This window comes from Struthio camelus, chromosome 2, assembly GCF_040807025.1.
Source record: "Struthio camelus isolate bStrCam1 chromosome 2, bStrCam1.hap1, whole genome shotgun sequence".
In the NCBI taxonomy this organism is placed as follows: domain Eukaryota; kingdom Metazoa; phylum Chordata; class Aves; order Struthioniformes; family Struthionidae; genus Struthio; species Struthio camelus.
Genome location: NC_090943.1, coordinates 102,686,252 through 102,711,157, shown reverse-complemented (window position 1 = coordinate 102,711,157; position 24,906 = coordinate 102,686,252). Strand labels below are relative to the sequence as shown.

General features: G+C 41.3%; 1 protein-coding gene across 3 annotated transcripts in view; it reads left to right on the top strand.

Annotated features, from left to right (window-relative positions):
* DSP (desmoplakin) overlaps nt 1–24,116 on the top strand; it is a 39,785-nt gene extending 15,669 nt beyond the window's left edge. The window contains exons 6-24 of one of the 3 annotated variants that reach the window (XM_068931901.1): nt 216–266; nt 1,160–1,321; nt 2,173–2,277; nt 3,499–3,594; nt 4,154–4,279; nt 5,149–5,301; nt 6,842–6,996; nt 8,044–8,170; nt 8,662–8,866; nt 9,487–9,704; nt 10,558–10,724; nt 11,054–11,192; nt 12,441–12,634; nt 13,493–13,655; nt 14,273–14,356; nt 15,239–15,346; nt 15,986–16,084; nt 16,946–17,443; nt 20,741–24,116. In XM_068931901.1, the coding sequence (XP_068788002.1) occupies nt 216–266; nt 1,160–1,321; nt 2,173–2,277; nt 3,499–3,594; nt 4,154–4,279; nt 5,149–5,301; nt 6,842–6,996; nt 8,044–8,170; nt 8,662–8,866; nt 9,487–9,704; nt 10,558–10,724; nt 11,054–11,192; nt 12,441–12,634; nt 13,493–13,655; nt 14,273–14,356; nt 15,239–15,346; nt 15,986–16,084; nt 16,946–17,443; nt 20,741–23,935 (6,045 nt within the window). In that variant the 3' untranslated portion in view covers nt 23,936–24,116. Of the gene's footprint in view, nt 1–215; nt 267–1,159; nt 1,322–2,172; nt 2,278–3,498; nt 3,595–4,153; nt 4,280–5,148; nt 5,302–6,841; nt 6,997–8,043; nt 8,171–8,661; nt 8,867–9,486; nt 9,705–10,557; nt 10,725–11,053; nt 11,193–12,440; nt 12,635–13,492; nt 13,656–14,272; nt 14,357–15,238; nt 15,347–15,985; nt 16,085–16,945; nt 19,238–20,740 lie in introns of all 3 variants that reach the window. The other 2 variants (XM_068931900.1, XM_068931899.1) reach the window with 2 other exon arrangements.
* The last annotated feature ends 790 nt before the right edge of the window (nt 24,117–24,906 follow it).

Genomic DNA, 24,906 nt, shown 5'->3' with positions numbered 1-24,906 from the left:
CTTAATATCGCTGGGGGAAATAAGTTGGTCCAAGCCTTGTTTTTATACTTTTGGTGATCTTCCAACAGCACAGAGCAGCTATTTCCCTATATCCCTTGGAGGCATTTTCAAATTACCACCTAAAGTAGTAACATCATGGTACTGACACTGTAGAGGAACATAAGCAGTCAGAAAGTTTGAAGAGGCACACTAAATATCTACTGTCTCTGTTTCAGCGTGAGAAGGCTGCAGTTCATCAGCTGGAAGAAGAATATGAAGGGCTGCTGGTGAGCTCAAGATGTCTTCATATCTCATACCCTCTGAGGAGTGCTTTCTTTGCTTGGCTGACAGTGATCTCTTAGTCAAGGAACATTTTAGGTTTCACTAGAGTAATAGTTGCATATTTAAGTAATTCTGTCCAGCAGTAAACTGGCAGTGTTTTGTGGTTAATATAAGGCTCAGTTTGAGTCAAGAACTTGAGATTAAGTCATTACTTGTTGTAAAATTGACTTATCCTCAAAAGTAAGGCTCTAGTTTGCCCCTGAGGAAGGGGGTTGGTCACTAAGCAGATGAAGAATAGAACTCTTCCTCCTCAATGGGAGTAAATTTAGCAGTGAAGTTAGGCTATATAAGAAGCTTAAAAAATCACATTCAAAGCTGGGATGAAAACCGAATTCTTTGTAGGGTTGTGCATCCACATTGGGTCTTCATGTAAAATGCAGTGAGAACCTTACACAAAACATAAAAAGACGTAACCCTTGGGATTGGAAGCTGATCCCTGTGCACATTTCAAGTAACAGGAAGTGTGTTAGATTTGAGGATAGAAGGAATCTTGTCATGAAGAGTGTCTTTTGTGCAAAAGGTGCTACTACATCAAGTATATACTGTCAGCAGCAAATGCTAGTAGAAGTCAGATTACACCATGTCATTTTACTTGCTGGCTTTACATGTCTGCTGCATTTGTGTTTGAAATGAGTACTTTCAGAAGCTTATGAGTTTAGGTTCCTATTGTTTCATAAATCCAGGCATGTTATCCACTGTCCATTGCCAGGTTTCATAGTGGTATGTTTTTTGCTGTTAGTTTAAACAAAATTTATGTGCTGTGCTTTTGACTTCTCCCTCTCTCCCACACATGGGCTTTTCTGTGTTTATTGCTTCTCATTTCTGGAATTCCTTGCAGAAACACTCCTTTGAGAGAATGGATCAGCTCCGTCAGTTCCAGAACCTCATCCAAGCCACTAGCAGAGAGATCATGTGGATCAATGACTGTGAGGAAGAGGAGCTTCTCTATGACTGGAGTGACAGGAACACCGACATTGCCCGGAAGCAGGAGGCCTTCTCTGTAAGAGAGCCCTTCTTTCCATGGGCTCCCTTTTAGCACAGTGAGGCTGATCATGGGATGGGTATTTCGCTCTTTTCTAAGTTTCTGGGGATTTTTATCAACGCTTTGGAGTAAGTACTGTGTGACAACCTTTTGAATCAAAGATTGGATACCTGGTTGTCATGGTTCCTTTTAAGCTTAGAAACTGACCTTTTCAGTACAATTCACTAATAATCATGCATGCACTTGGGCACACAGCCCTTATATTGGCATGTTATGCTAAGGGACTTGAGTCAAGCAATTTCATTCTCCCTGTTAGGACTTTGTAGGGAATGGGGGGGTCTCCATATCTGGCCCTGATCTCTGTCACCAGGAGGTAAAGGTATACCAGAGAGAGCTGCTCTCTCTTCTTCTGATGGTCTTGCAAGCAGCACAGTGAGAGTACTGTCAGAGGTGTTTTACACTGCTGCTTCCTGTTTTCTGTGAGTACCTAGGCAAATTGAGCCCTGTATGTTCCTATAGCCCATGTCAGTGCCAGTCACCAAGTTAAAAAAGCAGTGACAGTTCACATCATTGAGGAGACACTTTTGCGTAGTTCTCTTGTTTTGGATGTTGCTTCCATCAATCCTCTTTGACAGGAAGGGTTACATTTTGGATGCTCTCTGTAAGTGGCAAGCCTAGAGAGCAGAACTGGAATGTTTGTACCTTTTTGATGCTACTGTCTTCATATTTAGCTTTAGTACACTGGATAGAATTAATACTTAATGTTAGCAGGGATAATTTTGCACAATCCTAACTGGGAAGTTTCAATTAAACCGTCCTATGTAATTTACCTTTGGGGGGTTGTTTACTGCTGTGCTTTGGTTGTTTAGAAACGCATGAGTGAGTTGGAGCTTAAAGAAAAAGAACTCAACAAGCTAAAGCAAGAAAGTGACCAGCTAGTGCTCAGCCAGCACCCTGCTTCAGACAAAATTGAGGTGAGTTAGATTTCATATGATTTATCTTCACCTTTTAGTTGTTATATGAGAAAAGTTCTCAGTGAATGTCTGTAAACGAAATGCCACATTTGGACCTGGAGAAGGGCTTGTGTGCCAGAAAGCATGTCTCTCTTTTTTTCCAGCTATATCGACTGATCTAATAAATGCTTCTACCTTCTCCTACAAATCTGGCCACTAGTACTGCAGATTTCTTAACAGCTCAGGGGAAGCTCCCGTTTAGACAGCTTATGCAGTTGTCTAAATGTATTCAGATTGCTCTGTCTCCTGTGAGTTGACTTTAGTGCAGCAGAATTAATGATAGGAAGGCACCTCATTCTTGTTCTTCTGCTTTCTTAGCAGGTGTGTTTTGAAGATAGCCACACCCTTTGCTGAGGGTTTATATTTAATCCAAGTGCAAATACTTTCTGCAACGGAAATTTATGCTGCTTTTCTGCAGCTTAGCCAAGATGGTTTTGCTTTCACAGCTTGGTATACATTTACCCTTCCATTATAAAGGCTGGATCACTTTGAAAAATCTCCTTTTATTAGAAAATGCTATAATTATAGTTTCAAGGATGTGTAAGAACTCTGAAACTGAAAGAAGTTAATAGGAAAAAATATGACTCGTCTCTGATTTTCAGGATATTTACTTAGTCATCTGGTATCATGTTGTGTAAAATCACTATTCATAATTTTCTCTGTGGTCAGTGTCTGCCCTAAAGAAAAGATCCTTGTAAGCTCCAGCAGTGAAGTAAAAAGTCGTGTGTAATTTTTTTAAGGCTATACATGAGGGCTACATGAGAAGTTTAAATTTAAAAGTAGTCATAATAAACAACCATGCTTGACAGTGACTCTTGGAGAAGGAGAACGCACAATTTGCAATTGAAATACTTTGCTTTCGCTACTGTTTGTGCTTTTTACTCTCCCGATCATACCCGTTTGTTCATGCACTTCAGGCTTTATGCTGATGAAGCAAAATTCAAATCATGAACAGGTTTCTCTCTGCATCCAACAAACAGATATTTAACTCTCTTCAGTCAGGTAGATGTTGACAAGTCATGGAATTATATGCATGAGTTATATTTTTCTGGTGTGCATGAATTTCTTGTAGCAGATCTTTCATTTGCATATATGTGGAGCATAAATAATTGTGCTGGAGTCTAGTCACGGGAGAGAGATCAGGGTGATGGTTACAGTTCTTTATTTTGTTATTTTTGTTAGGCCTATATGGATACACTACAAACTCAGTGGAGCTGGATTCTTCAGATCACCAAATGCATTGATGTTCATCTAAAAGAGAATGCAGCATACTTTCAGGTGAGTAGCAATGTAGATATCTTTGAATTATGCAAGTGTTAGACAAGTAGCTGTGCATAAATTATTACTTTAATCAAAAACTTCATGTCCTGGTAGCATTTACAACATTTAAACATTTGAACGTTTTTTAAAAATTCACGTGTTTCAAAAAGCTCCTTTCATTTGCTAGCAATGTTGAGTAACAAAAAAAAAACGTGTTTGCTGTTTTCCACACGGAAGAATTTTCAGAGCTGTCATCATGTCTTTTGCTTAAGAAAGAGCTTCAGAATTTGGTTTACAGACTGTGAGTATGATCAGCAGTTCATAGCAGATGTCATATCCCTCATTGCTTTTGTTAAAATGTGAATCCCATCGCTGGATAACTGAAAGGTATTTTTTCTGTACCAAAATCTTCCAAAATTTGTGCACAATTATACCTAGCACAATGTTACCTTACTGTTGTAAATGTTGCCATTCTCCCAGATGCAAACTGCAATTTCTCATGAAAGGAATCCATTGATTTTAGTGGACTTGTTTGTGAGAGAAGAGTACAATTGAAACCACAACTTTTCTCCTGTAGTTTTTTGAAGAGGCCCAAGCCACGGAAAGCTACTTGAAGAACTTGCAAGATTCTATCAGGAAGAAGTTCATCTGTGATAAGAGCATGTCGCTACAAACCTTGCTGGAACAGATCAAAGAACTGGAGGTACTGTTACACCCAACTCGCAGGTTACCTTTTGACTTCCATGGAAATCAGTCGCCAAACTGTTACTCTCCTCAGATACCAAATGCAAATGTAGTTTCACTGTAATGATTATATACAGTACTGGAGAGAACTTGAAACGATAGTGCTATATTAATGCCCATTTCTGGGGAATTTCTGCCTATAAATGGGTCAGTGTTGTCATTTTGCTTTGGGTAATACTGTTTGGGACCTGTACTGATGTCTTTTTCAGTCTGAAATGAGCCTGACAAAGTCACAAGTTTCTAACGTGCTAACAAGTTAAAAAAACAAAATACTTCAGTTCATAGGTGCGAGGACAGATTTCTCCTGAAAGGATAAGTATGTTTAATAGATGATAAAATGACATGACGGATATCACAGTTGTCTCTTTGAAAGAACTTAACTCTTATAGCTGAGTTAACTATTTGCTCATCACGAGTCAGCTCCGGCAATTTTGAATTGCATCTGCTTGAGGAAGAATGGTCAGTTATGTAAAAGGGCAGTTGATGAAGTCAAGGCTGCAAGTATAGTTGTTAGTAGTTTCTGTAGCATTCGTGCTGTAACAGATTTCTTTCCATTTATTCATGTGTCTCTTACCTCACTTTAAGCACATCATAGATCTGGAAGAAAACCAGCACCTTGTTAGAGTTGCACAGACACTTAGTGTGATGTTTCTCCTCTCTTTTTTGAAGTGGCAGTTTTACAGTATAGTCCGAAGACTCATCCTACTGGAGCCAAAGGAAATTTTACTTGCAGAGAGCTCGAGATGTATTTCTCTCTTGATTCAACTTTGGGAACTGGATGTGGTTTCTTTTTAGAGTGAAGTTTTAACGTACAGTTAACCTTTGCAGAATGAACGAGAGAGAATTCTTGAATACAAGAGGCAAGTGCAGAGTTTGGTGAATAAGTCCAAGAAGATTGTGCAGCTGAAACCACGTAACCCAGACTACCGGAGTAACAAGCCCATTATCCTCAAAGCTCTGTGTGACTACAAACAGGATCTGGTAGTGTATCCCTTTTTGATTGAGAATGAACATCATGTAAACTAGAACATGGCAAATGATTTTGTAAACAAACTGTTGAACTGATAGGTTTAACCCCTTTGTATGGTTTTAGTCAGCGTTTTCATTTCTTCAGCAAAAAAGCTCTGACGTTCGCTCAATTCAAAATAAACGGGAGATGTTCTGGTTGGTTAAGTAAGTCTAATCAAAATACAGCAAATGGCTACTATTAATCCGGTTTAAACAGTATTAATATTCATAGTTCAGGTTAATACAAAAAAGTCTCACTGATAATAGACAATATTACAGACACTTCCTAGCATCTACCCTTTTCTTTGGTGGTGTCCTCACCCTTCCAGAGACCCGCTGGGTCATAAGGTCAACACCTCAGGCTTCATCTAGCAAAAGGTGGGGAAAAGTACAAGGAGTTGTTGGCACCCTGAATTCTTTGCTGGTAGAGGTATGATGGTGGTGGTGGCTTCTTCCGGCTTAGTGCTGAGTCTGCTTGGGCTTATTCATGTATTTGTTCTTAACAGTCTGCTTAGGTGCTGCTTCTGCTTACCTGCTCTTTCCCATCACTGGTTCCCAATTATCCAGTATTTCTATTCTCTTTGTTATCTCTAAAACTGGTTTTACCTGATTCACAAGGTTGCACCCCTGTAGTGACCAGTAATTGACCATTGTGATTTGTCTTTACAGCCTGGGACTTCTGCTGTTTGCACTCTATGCCTGCGCTCATCCATACGACGTTTTATTCTAGAGTCACAGAAATTCAGCCCACACAGGATAACTACTTGTTATTACTGTAACTAAAGCTAGACAAATTTGGGCGATGGTTACCTGATGCTTGACAACTGCTATCACAGTTAAACAAGCTAAAGTCCAGACAAGTCCCAAGTCAATGCAAAGCCTGTGGCCTTTTACTAGTAACGTCAAAAATCGTATTTGCTGGCTGCAATGGAACGATGCAGGGAGGGACTGCTGCAGGATAAATGACTGTAGAAGCTTTCCTGTCTTGGATGCAAGTGGGTTATACACCTGCACCATGGCCACACTTGTAGTCTCAGGGAGTCAGAATTTCTGGCCGATGTGGCTGGTGGATCTCGCTCTGTGGCACTTACTCCTGCTCCCTCTGCCAATATGGATGCAGCACTGGGCATCTTTACACCTCCAGATCACTGCATGGTGGCTCACAGCCGTAAGTGACTGTGTGGTTTACTGTGGCCCTGTATCCACGCTCGGTATTTGACGGTGGTCATAGCAGGACCCAAGGATGATCTGATGATCACCATCGGGCAACTGCTCAGAGCACTCTGTGGCTCCTATTTGTTTTTCCTGGGTTTTCTTTGCAAGGAAACCAGATTCAGGGGGAAGGGGCCCGTACCGATCTTTTGTCTCAACGTGAAGCAAGGCTGCACACCCAGACCTGGCAGCCGGGAAGCACTCCCAGTTCTGTAATCTAGATGCATCTTCTTTGTCCATCTCTCTTAGAAACCTCACTTGCTTAACTGAAGAAAACATGCTTGTTCTGTGTTTCTTACAGAAAACAGTGCGCAAAGGAGATGAATGCATCCTGAAGGACAACAATGAGCGCAGCAAGTGGCTGGTGACTGGCCCTGGAGGAGTCGATATGCTGGTGCCATCCGTTAGTCTTATCATCCCTCCCCCCAATCCGTTAGCAGTGGATCTTGCTACCAAGTGAGTTGCCTGGGTTTCTGAAATTACACCTACCACTGAGAATAGATGGAAGAGTTTGCTCAAAATAGCAGCCAACCACAAAACTTGGTCAGTGCGTTGAGTGGAGCGCCCCTGACCCTTGTAGGGTGGGGGATTACAGATTAGCCTCTTGACTTGAGGAAATTCACTGCAGTGAAATTTGCTAGGACCTAGGCTGGAATCTTAGAACATTTAAAACTCAGGTTTTATAAGGTTTTTCTCATCTCTAATAATGTCTCCTGCCTAGAAGCTGTACCTAACTGATGTGGGTTAGGATAGGCACTAAGCTGTTGTAAATGTGCAGGGGATCTGCTTGTCGCTAATAGCTCTAGGAGTGCACTTGCCACAGCTGCTGTGTGGAAGGGAACACAGTGCAGAAAATCCCTGAACTAGCAGAGAGCTGAGCCAGGAGGGCCGCACAATGCCACAAGCTTAAGAGCTTGGATGGGAAAACAGTGGGTCTGTCATATGCTGCTGCCTCTGTACTTGCTACGTAGGGCACACTATGTTGTGCAAATATGCTGAATTTGCTTATAGGTGTGAGCTGGTTTGTGTGGAGATGGCTCAGGAGTCCTTGCGCTCGTGCCACAGACATGTCCCGAGTACTTCGAAAGTGTGAGCTTGGTCGGAAAGAGCCCGTTTATCTTTTAGCTAACACTTTTTGTTGCCTTTTGCTAGGTTGAATTACATGCTTAAAATTACTTCAGGCTACCCTGTGAGAAGAAAAGAATTTGAGTTTGTTCTTTTCCTTTACCACTATAGAAAAAAGGTTTCCTCTTGTTAGCAGTACCACCTGTGCTCAAAGCAAAATACTGGAGTTTGGAATTTCAGCTCAAAGCGTTTAGAAATTTGTTGGTATACTACTTGTTCACTTGAAAGTTATGGATAAATTTGTTTGTAGGATATTTTCTAGTGGAAAAAAGTCTTAACATTCTCCACGTTTAGTGGATATTTGTTAGGGTGTTTTGCAGCTGTGCTACATGAAAGACATGCAGGTTTTGGCCACAAAATTTTGTTTTTCCATCTTAGGATTGAGCAGTACTATGAAGCTATTCTAGCTTTGTGGAACCAGCTTTATATCAACATGAAGAGCTTGGTATCCTGGCATTATTGCATGATTGACATTGAGAAAATCAGAGCAATGACTATTGCCAAGGTAAGACTCTATCTGACCTTAACTGTAGACCAGGGACATCCATAACCTGGTCTCTGGTGTCCCAAAGAGTGCTTGCTGTGTCCTTTAAGGTATATGTTCTCCAGAACCATGGGCCTTCCTTTTGCTGGATTGCACAAGCAATTATATTTTGTTAAAGGAGAGCCCAAATGCTGTCCCATTTGGACGTGATATGGACAAATTGCAAGATTAGCTAAGGAGATTTATTACATACTTGTTGTAATAGTTCCCGCTACACAAGGGCACGGATAGACAGCATAAGGATGTGGAGCTGCAAACTGTTCTTAAGTTGTGAAATTTTTACCACAGAAGTAGATTAGTTTGCAGGGCACTTTTCAGACCGATCTTTTACAAGCATCCTGGGTAGGTTTTATTCTAAAAAATGCTTGTTCTGTTTTTCTACAGTTGTATTAGTATGTTCCCTGTGATTCCAGTTGCTTCCTTTTTCAACGCTCTCTTTTTCCTTATTGCAGCTGAAAACAATGCGTAAGGAGGATTACCAAAAAATAATAACTGACCTGGAGATCCATTACCAAGAATTCCTCAGGAACAGCCAGGGCTCAGAGATGTTTGGTGATGAAGACAAACGAAAGATCCAGACTCAGTTCACTGATGCCCAGAAACACTATCAAACCTTGATTATACAGCTGCCCAATCAACCACGGCCACCACAAATAGGTTTGTTGTACTCCTGTGTTTTGTGTTGGTTGTACTGTTTGAGTTTCTTTGTTCGGGAGTATGTGGGTTTTTTATGTGGAAACGATCAGGAAGTTTAAACTGTCTGTCTGCTAAATCTCCTCTATGCTGGAAAAGAAACATCTCGCTGAAGTCCGTTGGCATTGGACTGAGCCTTCTGGAGACCAGCGAGTACTGAAAGTACTCCTCAGAAACACATCCAAGAATTGTAATTGCTGTCTCCCAAGATAATAAAACTGACTGCCGCTGGTTTGAATCTGGGGATACGCCTCTGAAATTTGTGGAACTTGCCGGGGAAGTAGGAGAGGAATTTAGTCCATCTGATACGTTTTCCGTTATTAGGAAGCAAAATCTCACTGCTGCGTTTGGGGAAGCAAGTTTCTCTTTTTGTGAAGGGGAGATTTCATGACCTGAAACAGCTGCATAAGAAACCATATGTTCCACTTGTTCTTAGTTCTACAAATCAAATCAGTGCTAAGGTCATTTTGACGTTGCATTGGCTTTCCTTACGGAGGAGGTTGGTTCTTTGACTGTTGATGTTTGCCCAGTAGTTACCTCCTAATTTTTACAGTGTGAAAATTTTAAAATTTTGCATTTTACAGTGGTCCCAACTGAGACCTGTCCTGTGGGTTCCTCAAACACCATTATAGTTAATGACAGAAACCGAGAACATGAGAAGCAGGAGGCCTGGCTGCTGATGGAGCTTCAGAAACTTCGACGTCAGATTGAAGCTTGTGAGATTCGGATGGTTCAAAGAGCTCCTCTTGGAATGGATCAGGGGGCCCTGCATGACTTTTCAGTTAGATTAAAGGATTTAGAGGTAAGCATGAACGTTTTCATTGAGCTTCTTGAACTCGGCATGACTGTATCCTGCAGAGCAGGCTGATTACTGATCAACTGTGAAAGCCTTGTTCTTTCCTTTATGTGGTTGATCAGCATATGTTTTTCAGTTGGAAGCTAACTGTGATGATTTGGATTGGAGTTTAGCTCCTCCTTTGGGGGCCTAAATTGAAAAAAGGTGACTCTTTATGGACATTAGAAAAAGAATTCTGACAGGCTAAGAATACAGAAGGCCTGATGTCAAGTGGACATGAGCTCATGTTAAGCCTCATCCAAGTTAAAGCACTGTTAACATCCTTCTGCACAGACCCCACTTCACCACCCAGCATTGAAGTGCTGTCTGGGATGAGGACTGGATGCATGAGGCCTATATGCTCTCTTCCCCCTCCCAGCACTAGAAGTTTGAAGGGGACTGGAAAGAGAAAATTGATAAGAAAAGAGAACAGATTCAGTATGTGAGAGTGAAATTCCCATGGAGCAATGAGGCTGCAAAGGTCTTCAGAGCAGAAGGACCTTGGCACTTGCACTGTGCGGAGTAGGCAGCTAGCAGTAAAGCGCCCTGTGGCCTGCTTTCTGCAGAGCTGAGTTTCACAGGGCCCGGAATGGGAAAGCTGTTCGGATAGGAGATATTGCCATTGTGGACTATGCACGAAAGAAACCACTGAATGTTACTAATCTCTTCTTGAAGAAAGCAAGTCAAAGCACTGCTTCCGTCCTCAGTTGAGCTGCTTAGATAATAGCAGATGATTTGGATAGAGAGACCAATAGCATACGTGCAGCAGAATGATCGTTCAGCCACCAAAATGTGTAAATCAGGCATTCTCTTTCCTTAGGGTGTGCAGAATGACTCTCAAATAATGGCTGAAACCCTCAATAAGCATAAGGACTTGCTGCCTAACTTCAGAGGCTCTGAAAAATATGTGTACTTGCAGTCAGAGATAAACGCCCTATTTCAAAAACTGGAAAATATTAATGGTGTGTCTGCTGGCTACTTGGACAGGTAAGAAAATCAAGGTTTTGGCAATAAGTCATTTACTTTCTGCCATAATTCTTAGTCCAGAAACTTGCCTTTTGTTATCAGTAGCATGAAATTACATCCTCTTTTCCACAAATGTTGCCCATGTGGGTAGAAACAAACATCTATGTGAATTTCTTCTGTTGGAAAGATTGTTTTAAAAAAAAAAAAAAAAAACGAACGTGAGCATCATGGGAATAGCTGAATTTTCTTTTATATTGCCAGTTCTTTGCTCATCCACAACGGATTATAAACAGCGCATTTGCTGCCTCAGTTCTTAATGGATTTGTCTTTTATTACATTATTTATCGTAGCTTGAATGCACTGAGGTGTCTGCTTCAGGTCATTCTGCAAACAGAAGATGTGATCAGAGTTTTTGAAGTCAGACTGTCTGAGGAGGAGACTGTTCCTTTGGATCTTGATAAAGTGGAGGCTTATCGGGCCTGTCTGAAGGTGAGAGGCCGAGTCCCAAAGGCACAGCAGGGCAAAATTCTTTGCTGCCATCCCTAGTCTGTTGAGCTGGACGGAACCCTTGCAGAATCACCGGAGTTGAAGAGTTGATCCTGTTGTATTTTATAACATAGACGTACAATTGTTTCTGCAAATTATTAGAAGGAATGTACAGGTTACCTCTTTTTCCATCCCCTGGTTGTTGCTGCCCCCACAGCAAAGCCAGTGGAATGGTAGGTGAGAGCTCTCCATAATCCATGTTAGTACAAAATTAACTGTGTTTATTTGAGTCACTTTTGAAACTAAATTTGAAGGTGATGCCTCCTTTCTTGCAAAAAAAAAACCTTGTTAATTAACCGTAATGTTGTCTAGTTATAACAAGTTAAATTGCAGTAGTATTCTGTGTCGTTTTCTGGATGTTCCTTACCTGCATTGAGCAGGCCTGTTTGTGCACTGAGTGCCTTTGGTGAAATAGACCTCCTTTATTCTTGCCTGCTCTCAGATATAAGAGGGGAAAGGCACAAAAAGGGTGGCACAAATGGAGCACAACCAGGTTACCTCTTTATCATGTTTAGTGAGAGCTGTGGTTTCAGTTGTTGGGAGTTATTTTGCTAGAGTAAGTCTGAGCGAGACAAAAAGTGCTTGAGCTTGTTATCAAAGGACGCAGTCATCCCTGTGACAGGGAATGCAAGAAGGGAGAGCTCTACCTGCGCTGTGTGCCATTTCATGATACCCCATAGTGTGTGTGCATATGTGCATGTGGACCCACACACACACGTGTGTGTGTGTGTAGAGCAACATCTCTGTCGAAGATGTTTATAAAAATGTAAACAACCCCCCCACCTCGGGTAATTGGTATAATTCTCTAGATAAAATTTAAAAACTGTATATGACAGTCCTGTGGCTTGATCCTAGAGCTGTTGGAAGTGCAGGAAGCTTTTGACTTCGATGGCATTTTTTAGTCAGTCATAGGTCTGAGAAACTGAAATGTTAGCCACAGAATATGAGAGCAGAGGGCTTTGGTTCAGCAAATTACGTAGGAATAAGTCTGACTTTGAATACGTTCTTCAATCTATCCCTGTTGCCAAAGTATATGTTTCACTTTATGTATGTTTAAATCCAGCTGACATCAGCATGCATACTTTGATGAATTAGAAACAAGATGTTTAGATCCTTGTGCATGCTGTTGATGGTGAAATTTTTTACCCTCTAAAGAATAAAATATATGGCACCATTTTGATTTTCCTCCAGAAAATGAAATCAGACCTAAGCATGAAAAAGTCACTGTTGAATACCCTGGAAAATGAACTACAGAAAACACATCAGATCCACTCACAATCTTGCCAGTCATATGCCCTGTATGATATGGACATTGGAAAGTTTTCTGACAAAGTTATCCAACTAATAGATCGCTGGCAGAGAGCTGAGAAACAGATAGATAACAGGTTAGTATGAATTTCCTAATAGCTTTTTTCTTATTGCTGTTGCTACTGAGATCATCTAACAGTAAATCTAAAAGAAAAGTATTGTTGTAATGTAACCAGTCCTCTGGAAGTGATGGTTCAGAAATGATGATCTCATGGCAATGAGACTATTAACTGTAAATAGCAACTGTGAATATATTGAACATACATACTTCAAAAGGGATTGTGTAAGACTGATCAAGAAATGAAGTGTTTCGTGTAAGTACATAACCTATGAGCTAAGGAATTCTTTTAAGATTTTTTTTTATTCTTGCTGATGCTCTTGAATTAAGTACTTCCAGCCAGCGTTTTGCTCCTCGAACAAAGCAAACATGTTTATTCCTTAATACCCTTTACCTGATGGGTAAAAAAAACACAAAAAATTAAGCATACAGTAAATCAAATGTTTTTAATGCTTTAATGAACTAAAGGCATATTCTACTACTTTTTTACTTCACTCCAAAATCTAGTCCTAATGATAAAAAATTGACTGGTTTCTGCTTGATTTGGTGAAAATTTTGAATAAAGTGTACTGAAGTCAGTGGTCTTGTTTCCTGTTACATGCAGAGTTTTACCCATCCTTCAGGCGACAGGAGGTTTGCCAACCTCCCTATGTTGCATACTTGCTCAAAAGTGAGGCACTAAAAACCCATATTGGGTGACTGGTAACTAGTACGATTCCCTTTACTGAAAAGTTTTATTCAGAATCTCGTTTTAGAGCCACCATTGTTTTACTTAGTTTATTACTGTGTTAATCAAGGAGTCTTATTTCTAAACAAATGTTTCGAAAGAGAGAAAGAATGCACTTTACATTTTGACAGTTTTCCCTGATTTTTATAGATCCTGGGATTTAGAAAGGCAGATCAAACAGCTGAAAACTTACCGAGACCTATACCAGGCTCTGAGCAAATGGGTCTGTGATGCCAAGCGCAGGCAGGATTCCATTGAGTCCACGAAACTGTGTGATTGCAACACCATCATGAGATACCTACATGAACAGAAGGTATGCAGCACCTGGCAGTTGCCCTCAATTAATTGGATTTTAAATAGCTTTACTATTCAGAAAATATCTGTACACATGCAATCTGCAATGCAGTGTCCTGTTTTGAGTTACAAAAAACTCAAAAAAAAAAAAAAAAAAAAAAAAAAGCATTGCACGTGTAGAAGGCAAGAGAGAGGAAGTATTATTATCCTCATTACTTTTTGATGGTACTGCTACAGACGATGAGCAAGACCCTGTTTGGCTCCTACCCAGTGACTGGCACTCTTACCCATCAGCTTTGAGTTAATCGGAGGAACTCTATGATGTTATGGGACAAATTATAGCACAGGAATAAAAATAAAGAGAGAGTAAATACATCTAAGCTAAAGTCAAGCAACTGTCCTGCCCCAGCTCTGGCAGTTGTTCAGTTGCTAAGCATTTCTTACTCAGAAAAATCTTCTCATACACAGAGAGCTTGCCTTTTTTAAAGACTGCACAGCTACAGGTCCTTTCAGGTCTAGGCCTCTGGGGTTGCAGTGGTCCCATACTGCAGACTCCTTCTGATGGAAGCAGTATGTAGAGGAGGAAGTACTGGCAAATCTGATGCAGTGCTTCACAGCTCACATTTTTCTTGACAGAACTTGCACAGCGAAATCTGTGGGAAGCGAGACAAAGTTGAGGAGCTTCTCAAGCATGCAGATCAGTGCTCGGCTGCAATTAAGGTACTTGTATTTCGGTGTTCTTACAGGACATGTTTTTCACGGTGGGGCATATCCCATTGCCTCTGCTCTGCTGGTGGGTGAAACGTCAGCTCCCTGTTGTGTGCATGCAGAAATTGCTGGCGTGAAGCGCTGGTGTGTAATGAAAGCAATTTTTATACTTGCCACTTGAGTACCGCAGGATGATGCAGGAGATGCCAGTGAGAACTTCTCTTCAGGAGAATCAAAGCCTCCTTTTAGCTGGTGCAACAATTGCATTTCACATGTTAAAAATAAGGAAGTAGAGAACAGATTGGTAGCTTAGGAGGTAGGACTGATTAGGTCTAGGAAGCAAGACCAGTGCAGATTAGCAGGAGGAATGGCATTCAGTAGCCATGAAAACCAAGATACACAGGAGATGGTTTTGTGGTCTTTAGATTTCTGTGTAGCCTTTATCTCCATGCTTTTTCCAGCTCCTCTTACTCCCTGTGACAAAGATTTTGCTATGGCTGTCATGGCATATATGGCATGAAAAAGATAAGAAGAAAGTTATTTCTGGTAACATTTTGGTTGATAATAGTATCTAGATCAGTTACTCTCATGAATCCTTCTACCTCCCCATAGCCCTCAGCTAACAGAAACACATATCTCCCTGTTTTTGCAAAATATTTATTCTCTCTCTTTCCCTTTGCCATTCTTCTCCCATGAGTCCCTGCAGTGGTAGTTGGACTGATGAGCCTCTATTTATGACAGAGGGTCATTAGTTCATGGCCGGGGAGAAGCAAGGGAGAATATGTAGCTCTTTATAACGAGCAAAACATCTTTGTTTGCATTTTGGAAGTCCAAATCCCAGAGAGTTCCTTGGCAATTGCTAAATGGGTCTTATTTTTCTCTGTTGTTTTACAGGATTATGAACTACAGGTTGCTTCCTACAGTTCAGGATTAGAAACCTTGCTCAACATACCTATCAAGAAGTGCGTCATTCAGTCTCCTTCCATGCTGATTCTGCAAGAGGTATCTTTCTTTCCTCCCCTATCATTCTTTTGAATAGATTTGCTAATCCATATGAGACATCGCGACAGCTGTATTCTAACAATTAGCACCGCTATTTGTAAGCGTATACTAAGCATGTACGCGCAGGAAATAAGTGCAGAATAGTTGCTGTGCTGTGAAATAGTGCTTGGGCTCATTTAGGCAGTAACTTCTTGTGTAGATTAACCCTCAGCAATTTATCTCATTTCTATTCAATATCCATTACATACAAGTTATGAGAAAGTAGGATTCTTGCCCCCAAATGGATTAGTCACTTTCAACCTGGGAATTAACCGTTATTGAAAGTTTAACCTAGGTTACTTGTGCCTGTCAGGAAGAACGTGATGAACCAGGGAATGAAGCCTTGGATTCAATATCACATCTGCTGTGGAGGAAAATAATCTTGAGAAAGAAGGTGTAGGTTTATCAGAAGGGAGAATTTATGTTCTGTAGGACCCCCAGAAAGTCATGGGAAGCTATCAAGAGGAGAATTTTTTTGCTCTTCAAGTGACATGTTTTCTCAAGTGGATTGGAATCCTTTAAGTGATCTGAGACATAAGCGTATTAGTGTGTTCTAGCTGTCTAGTAGAGGCTGATAACAATTCCCTTTTTCTTTTCAAGGCTGCTGAGGCTCAGTCTCGCTACATAGAACTTCTTACAAGATCAGGAGATTATTACAAATTCTTAAGTGAGATGTTAAAGAGCATGGAGGACTTGAAGGTAATCTACCTTTCTTATTTCCTTTACCTTCCATTTTTATCACAGGCTAGCAAACTATCATTGGTCAAAAACTTTCTGCTTTAGTGCAATGCAAAATGGTCCACAAAACTAAGTTCTGAGCTTACTCGCAACCAGCAGAAGACTCAGTGGTGTCCCATCAGGGAGCCGTATAAGCAGTTTCATGCATCTTCTGTCAAAGAGTATGGTGTATTGCAGTCACCTCTGGGGTGGAGAACTTTAGCCTCCTTTTGAACAGGAGGTGTTCAACAAAAGTATGCAGCCCTGGTCCATCTTCTCCCATCAGAGCCTTGACCTTGGCGAGCCTGCAGTTATCTGACTGCTGAAAACCTCCTCCTCATGGTCAAGAAGCCATCGCTCATTTCAGGCTATGTCTACAATGTTGGTATCCACTGTTTCAAATGGAGTAACACCTAATTTGATTCAGCGCAGTGGGAAAAGAGAGAAGTCCATTTCAGAAGTCACATATAGGGAATGTGAATCACCTACTAGAAAATGGTGGTGATTCTATGTGATGCTGTCTAAAAGTTCGATGGTGAATTCTTGGTACATCAGATTTTACCATCTGTAGTCCATCTCCACTTCCCCCATCAAATACCTCTTCCCTCTGAAAGTCATCCTGTTGATTTCTGAATAATATCTGACTGAATAGATCAGGATTCCAGAATTTGCCTTGATGACATTAAACAAAAAAGGATTTTGGGCTTCCATTGAGGCAGAGAAAAAAAATTCTTATACATACGTTGTACGAGTTGTCAGTGTTGTAAGTGTATATTGTATTGCGTATAATCATTTTGAAAAAGTTGTCACAAGTGCTTTTTTTCCCCTATTTTCATTTTGCAGATGAAAGCCACCAAAATTGAGCTCCTGGAAGAAGAACTCAGGCTTGCCAGGGATTCAAATTCAGAGACAAGCAACAAACACAAATTCCTGGAACAAAATCTGCAGAAATACCAGCTGGACGTTTCTCAGCTCAAAGCGAAGCTGATGAGTCTGGAAGAGATGAAAAGACAAGCTGAGATGGATGGAAATTCTGCTAAGCAAAACCTGGACAAATGCTATGCCCAGATAAAGGATCTAAATGACAGAATAACCAGACTGACTTATGAGACTGAAGATGAGAAAAGAAAAAGGAAGTTACTGGAGGATAGATATGAGCAGCAGAAGAATGACTATGACCAGTTGCAGAAAACAAGACAAAACGAGAAAGACAGCCTTGGTTGGCAAAAGTTAGAGTCTGAGAAGGTCATCAAGGAGAAGGAGTACGAGATAGAAAGATTAAGGGTTCTTCTTCAGGACGAAGGCACACGGAAGAGGGAATATGAAAATGAGCTGGCTAAGGTAAGAAACCAGTTTAGCGAGGAGATGAGTAATTTAAAGAACAAGTATGAAACTGAAATTAATATTAAGAAGACCACAATCCAGCAGATAGCTGCACAGAAAGATGATGATGCAAAAGGTCTCAGAACCCAGGTTGACAGACTGACAAGAGAAAACCGAGACCTCAAGGACGAAATTGTCAGGCTCAATGATGCCATTCTGCAAACCACAGACCAGCGAAGGAGGGCAGAGGAGGATGCCCTTCAACAGAAGGCTTGCAGTTCTGAGGTGTCGCAGCAAAAGCACCAGTTGGAGCTGGAGCTGAAACAGATCATTCAGCTTCGTGGTGAAGACAACGCAAGGTACAAGCAGGCTCTTGAAGAGGCTGCCTCAACTATCCAGGATAAAACTAAGGAGCTAGAAAGGCTAAAGGTTCAGCTTCAGGAAGAGGCTAAGAGCCGGTGGGAACTTGAAAATGAATTGGCTAAGGTAAGGAACAGCTATGATGAGGAAATAATTAGTTTAAAGAACAAATATGAAACTGAGATTAATATCACAAAGACCACGATTCACCAGGTCACCATGCAAAAGGAAGAGGACACAAATAATTATAGAACTCAGCTTGATAATGCCGTGAGAGAAAATAGGAATTTGTGTGAGGAAATTAGGAGACTGAAGAACACAATAAGTCAAACAACAGATAATCTACGGAAAGTAGAGGAGAGTGCTCAGCAGCAGAAGGCAGCTGGCTCTGAACTTTCTCAGAAGAAACAGCAGCTTGAGATTGAACTAAAACAAGTTATTCAGAGACACTCTGATGAAAGCATGCGATACAAACAGTCGCTTGATGATGCTTCTAAGACCATTAAGGAAAGGAACAAAGAGATTGAAAGGCTGAGAAAGTTGTTGGATGTGGAAACAAGTCAAAGAAAAGAACTAGAGGATGAGAACAGTCAGTTAAAAAGAGTTCAGTTTGACCTGCAGAAAGCAAACACCAGTGCAACTGAGACGATCAACAAGCTGAGGATCCAAGAGCAGGAACTAGCCAGACTGAAAATTGACTATGAAAGAATTTCTCAAGAGAAAAAAGGAAGGGATCAAGAAAGCGCAAAGTTCCAAAGCACTGTAAAGGACTTGCAGATCCAGAAACATAAGCTGGAGGAGGAACTTTGCAGGCAGAATAAAAATGCAGCGGAGGAGACATCCAGGAGGAAAAAACTGGAAGAGGAAATAGAAAACATGAGGAGATCTCTGAGAGAACAATCAGTTAAAATCACTAATCTCACGCAGCAGATAGAAGAAGTGTCTATTGTAAAGAAAAGGAATGAAGATGATCTAAGACACCAGAGAGAAGTATTAGATGGTCATGTGAGAGAGAAGCAGAGATACATGGAGGAGATAAGAAAATACACATCTGATATTGAGACTTTACGCCGTCAGTTGGTCCAAGAGCAAGAGCAATTAAAACAGGCTCACCTACGATACGAGCACTTACAGAAAACCTCTGAGGAGAAAAGCAAAAACTTGAATGAGTGCAAAATAGAAATTGAAAGGCTTCAGTCTCTCACCGAGAACCTAACCAAGGAACATTTATTACTAGAGGAAGAGCTGCGAAATCTTAGATTGGAATATGATAACCTCAGAATGGTCAGAAGTGAAGTTGATGAGAAAAATACTGCCATTGCTGAACTAAAGAATCAGCTCCAGATGAGCAGCAAGCAAACCTTGGAACTTCAGGGGTTGATTAATGATTTACAGAAAGAAAGGGAAAAATTGAGACAGGAAATTGAAAAATTCCAAAAGCAGGCTCTGGAGGTATTCACACATATTTTGATCCTGACTTTACTGTCTCTCAGATTAATTAATTGCAATGTCCATATGAATTCGGCTTAATTCCCACCGTGTTATTTTAAGTTCACTGTACTTGTGACTAATACCCCTTTTAGGACCTCTCCGCTTGTCCATTTTTAAACAATAAGGGCAAGTGTTGGCCACTTCCTCAGTTCCCTTACTCCCTGAGAGCTGTGTTAGGGAGCCATAACCTGTCTTAATCATCCAGCTGAACCTCGCCCTCAGGGTCTGCACCAGTCTCCACCACACCATCCTAAGGGGAAATGGGAGTACCTGGTGTAGCACTGTGCTTTAGCTGTACCTTGCTGGCGGCGTGCTTCTCAGGGCTGTTTCCACTATGATGGGTTACAGTAGTCCTTTGAGGCTGACCTAAGTTGTGTCGTGAACCAAACCATCTAAAATCCCCAGAATCAACAAGCTATCAAGGTGCTGCTTAGCTGGGTAAAATGAGTCTTGGCTGCATCTAAGGATTAAAGGTGACATTTTCAGCTGTACCTAAGAGACTTAAAGCCTAAATTTCATTTACTTTTGGTGGGATTTATGTTCCTAAGTAAAGGCACTTGCAAATTTTACCATCAGCCCTTATTTCTTCAACTTGAATCTTAGGTGATAGCCCAGAAAAGTAAAAGAGAAAGTACGTTTTGTCTTTCATTCTTCTACCTAGCTTCTTGTCCAAAAGAGCTATTCCTATATATGCAAGTGAGCACTTGTGAAAATGTTTCCTTTTCCCCGTACCCTCTATATTCCTTTTTTCATTCCAATTCTCAGTTATTCTTTCCCTTATTCAATTTTTCTTTCCTTTGTTTTAAAAATCTTAATACTGATTTTAAAAAGATTAATATTTAGCATTATTTGACATCAGTACGTATATATACACATATATTACAAATATATAAACTCATCTTCAGTTTCATATGGACTGCACACATGTTTATTTGTGTTTGTGTATATGTATACATATATGGAGACATTAAGTGAATGAAAACAGGTGAAAGCAAAACAGGTGAAATATTTTGAAGTGACATATGAAACTAATAGAAAAAGAGAAAAATGAGTTATATTTATCCTTTTTACACATTTATGGCCTGTCCTTAGCTGGTATAAATTGCCCCAAGTCTATAGGACTATGGCAGTGTGCCTCTGCTGTAAAAAAAAAAAAAAAAAAAAAAAAATATATATATATATATATATTTAAAAGTTAACAAGAAGTGAGTACATCACCATCAAATCAAGGCTATATGTAGTAGAATGCAATCTCTGTGGTACTGGAGATACTTTCAGTGAAGGGACGTTTGTCTCTTCACTGTTTCAGATGTATCCGTTGTGTTGGGTAAGACACAATATTATGCCTAGGCTGTCTTCCATTGTCAATTTGCTGTAGGTTAAGTGATAGGCTAAAGAGCTTTGTAAGTGGAGAGTATAACTCTAACTGTCTTCTCTTGGATTATTTCTTCTTTTACATTTTAGGCATCCAATAGGATTCAAGAATCCAAGAATCAGTATAGTCACATTATGCAAGAAAGAGAGACCTTGTTGATAAAAATGAGTGCTTTGGAGCAAGACAAAGCAAGGCTGCAGAGATTAGAAGAGGAGCTGAACCGCTTGAAAGTTACCCTGGAGTCGGAGAGTCGTTTGAAGCAACGCCTGGAAAGTGAAAAACAACAAATCCTAAATGACTTCAATCAGTGGAAGAGCCAGCATTCCCGGACAGAAGAATCCATTAGAAAGATCCAATGTGAGAAAGAGAAGAGCGAGAGGGAAAAGAGTGCCCTGAGAAGTGAGATTGAAAGGCTGCAGATGGAGATTAAGAGAATTGAGGAGAGGTATCGGTGCAGACTGGAAGAGACTGCTGTCAAGAGTCAGTCAGAGTTGGAGTCTGAGCGTCTCAGGCTGCAGAGAGAGATTGAGAAACTCAAGCAACGCCCCTATGGGTCTCATAGGTGTACGCAGACTGAAGAAGACTTTGGTATTGATGCGTCCAAGCTGCTGTTCAGTGGGCTGCGGAAGAAGATTACAGCAATGCAGCTGTATGAGTGTCAGCTGATAGACAAACTTACCCTGGATAAACTGCTGAAGGGGCAGAGGTCAGTGGAAGAAGTTGCTGCTGACATTGAGCCCTATCTCAAAGGAGCGGGTGCTATTGCAGGGGTATCTCTTTCGCCCAAACAGAAGTACTCGTTCGTTGAGGCCAAACGGAATCAGCTTCTTACACCAGAAAATACAGTCCTCCTTTTAGAAGCCCAGGCAGCAACAGGAGGTGTGATAGACCCGCACCGAAATGAGATATTAACAGTGGATAGTGCTATTGCCAGAGATCTCATTGACTTTGATGACAGAGAACAAATTTATACAGCAGAAAAGGCTGTTACGGGATTTAAAGATCCCTTCTCAGGCAAAACCGTGCCGATATCTGAAGCCATCAAGAAAAACCTGGTTGACAGAGAAACTGGGATTCGCCTGCTTGAAGCTCAGCTGGCTGTAGGAGGGATCGTTGATCCTGTGAACAGTGTTTTCCTGCCCAAAGACATAGCTTTATCCCGTGGGTTGATTGACAAAGACCTGTACAGGATCCTGAACAACTGCCAGGGTTCTACAAAGAACTTCATTGATCCCACCACCAAAAAGGCAGTCACTTACATGCAGCTGAAGGAAAAATGCAGGATTGAGCCACACACTGGTTTGCTCCTCCTCCCAATGCAGAAGAGAAGTATGTCATTCCAAGGGATCAGGCAGCCTGTCTCAGTTGATGCGCTCTTTGAAGCGGGAATTATTATGGAATCAACAAGGAATGACTTGGAAAGAGGTGCAATTACAGTGGAAGAAGTGAGTGAGAGAATTATTGATTTCCTTCAGGGCTCTAGTTGTATTGCAGGTATCTATAATGAAGCTACTAAAGAGAAACTCGGCATTTACCAGGCTATGAAGATAGGTTTGGTTAGACCGGGAACAGCCCTTGAACTCCTAGAAGCCCAGGCAGCCACGGGGTTCATAGTGGATCCTGTGAGCAATGTGAGGTTGCCTGTTGAGGAAGCTTACAAGAGAGGCCTTGTCGGAATTGAATTTAAAGAGAAGCTTCTCTCTGCTGAAAGAGCTGTCACTGGGTACAAAGATCCAGAAACTGGAAACATCATTTCTCTGTTTCAAGCAATGAACAAAGAGCTCATTGAGAGAGGCCATGGCATTCGTTTGCTGGAGGCCCAGATTGCTACTGGGGGAATCATTGACCCCAAAGAAAGCTACCGCTTGCCAGTGGAGACGGCCTACAAGCGTGGCTACTTCAATGAGGAGCTCAACCAGATTCTCAGTGATCCAAGTGATGACACCAAAGGGTTTTTTGATCCCAATACAGAGGAGAACTTGACCTACTTGCAGCTGAAAGAAAGATGCATAAAGGATGAAGCAACAGGGCTCTGCCTTCTGCCCCTGAGAGAAAAGAAGAAGGTGGTGCACACTTCACAGAAGAACACCCTCAGGAAACGCCGGGTTGTCATCGTAGATCCAGAAACAAACAGAGAGATGTCAGTGCAGGAGGCATACAGCAAAGGCCTCATAGATTATGACACCTTCACAGAACTAGCTGAACAGGAGTGTGAGTGGGAAGAAATAACTATTACAGGATCAGATGGCAGCAGTAGAATAGTCCTTGTTGACAGAAAAACAGGTAGCCAGTATGACATACAAGATGCTATTGATAAAGGTCTGGTTGACAGGAAGTTTTTTGACCAGTATCGTTCTGGCAGCCTAAGCCTTACGCAGTTCGCAGACATGATTTCCTGCCGCAACGGCACCGATGAGGTGTTTCGGCATGAGTCGGTAACTCGGTCTCCTACGGTGTTGAGTGTCAGGAGTTCTTCCTCACTGCTAAGGAGTGGCTCTTTCTCAGAGACCCCAGAGGAGTGCAGTCCTATTGCCGCCATATTTGACACAGAAAACTTGGAGAAAATCTCCATTTCAGAAGCTATACAACGGGGCATTGTGGATAGCATCACCGGGCAACGGTTGCTTGAAGCCCAGGCCTGCACAGGGGGCATAATATGCCCTACCACGGGCCAGAGGCTTTCGCTTCAGGAAGCCGTCAGTCAAGGCATCATTGATCAGGATATGGCCACACGGCTCAAACCGGCCCAGAAGGCCTTCATAGGGTTTGAAGGCGTAAAGGGTGGACGCAAGAGAATGTCAGCAGCTGAAGCGGTGAAAGAAAAGTGGTTGCCTTACGAGGCTGGGCAGCGTTTCCTTGAATTCCAGTACCTCACTGGAGGCCTTGTGGACCCAGAAGTGCGTGGAAGAATAAGCACTGAAGAAGCCATTAGGAATGGGTTGATTGATGGTCGTGCTGCCCAGAAGTTGCAAGACACTAGCAGCTATCCCAAGATTCTGACCTGTCCCAAGACCAAGCTGAAAATATCCTACAAAGATGCAATGAATCGGTCAATGGTGGAGGACGTCACTGGGCTCAAACTCTTGGAAGCAGCCTCTGTTTCATCTAAAGGCATATCCAGCCCCTATAATGTCTCCTCAGCACCTGGCTCGCGTTCTGGCTCTCGCTCTGGCTCACGTTCAGGCTCACGCAGTGGATCTAGGAGGGGAAGTTTTGATGCATCAGCAACATCTTCATATTCTTACTCATACTCAACCTTCAGCAGTGGGTCTGTTGGGCGCTAGTAACAAACAAGGGAATGTATCTGCATTTAATATCATTTAGATTAGTCTATATCCCTTTTCCTAAAACTAGACTAACAAAACAACCCAGAGCAAACCCCAAACCAATCTGATTTGTAGTCCTATTGTTATTTGCTCATGCAAAGTCACTTTACTGGGGAAAAAAAAAAAAAAAAAGAAAGAAGACATGGCCAAAACAAATCTCTTCTGGGTATGTTTAACTTCTCTTCTGAAAAGCTGTAAAATGCTTGAATGAAAGTTTGTGGAGTAAAGATTATGGGACACAAAAAGTCATATTTGTGAAGTTTGAGTTTTGGTTACCATTTTCTTTTAGTGTTTGGATTTTTAATCATTCTCTTTCTGTATATTTTAAATATTCTGTCATTTGCCTTCTGTTATCTGTAACTGTCAACCCTTAAGGTGATAACTGCGGTTTGAAAGTCTTGCAGTAGTTAATTTTTTCCATGTAGGCCTTTTTCAATTTGTTCCTAAGAAGAAGAAAATCTTAACAATAGGGACAGAAAACATCTTTCCTACTGGTTTGGAATCTATAATGTAACACAAAAAGTTCTTTCTTCTGGAGAAACTCTACTTTTCTATGTTTGGCTATCCATTTTCTCAAGTATAGCTTGATGGATATTAAGGGCTATTATTAGGCTGGGCTTTTGTTTTACTGTTACCTACATATATTTTCTACTATTTTGCTTAATTTCCCATGTAACAAAACAAAAAACTAACTGCACCAAGTCAGCTATTCTGGGTAATAAACTTCTAAAGTTTTGAAGTACTTGTTGTGTGCTTATTAAATTTGGCTATGGATGCTCTTGCTTACGCATTAATTTAACTTTGATGAACTGAGCAGAACAGAGACGTTGTGACTGGCTTTAGCCAGACAGGGAGATGGGAGAGGAGGATCTTTCCAAAGCCAAACAATCACCTCCTGCAATGTGCGTCTTCCTTGGTGGCTCCTGAAT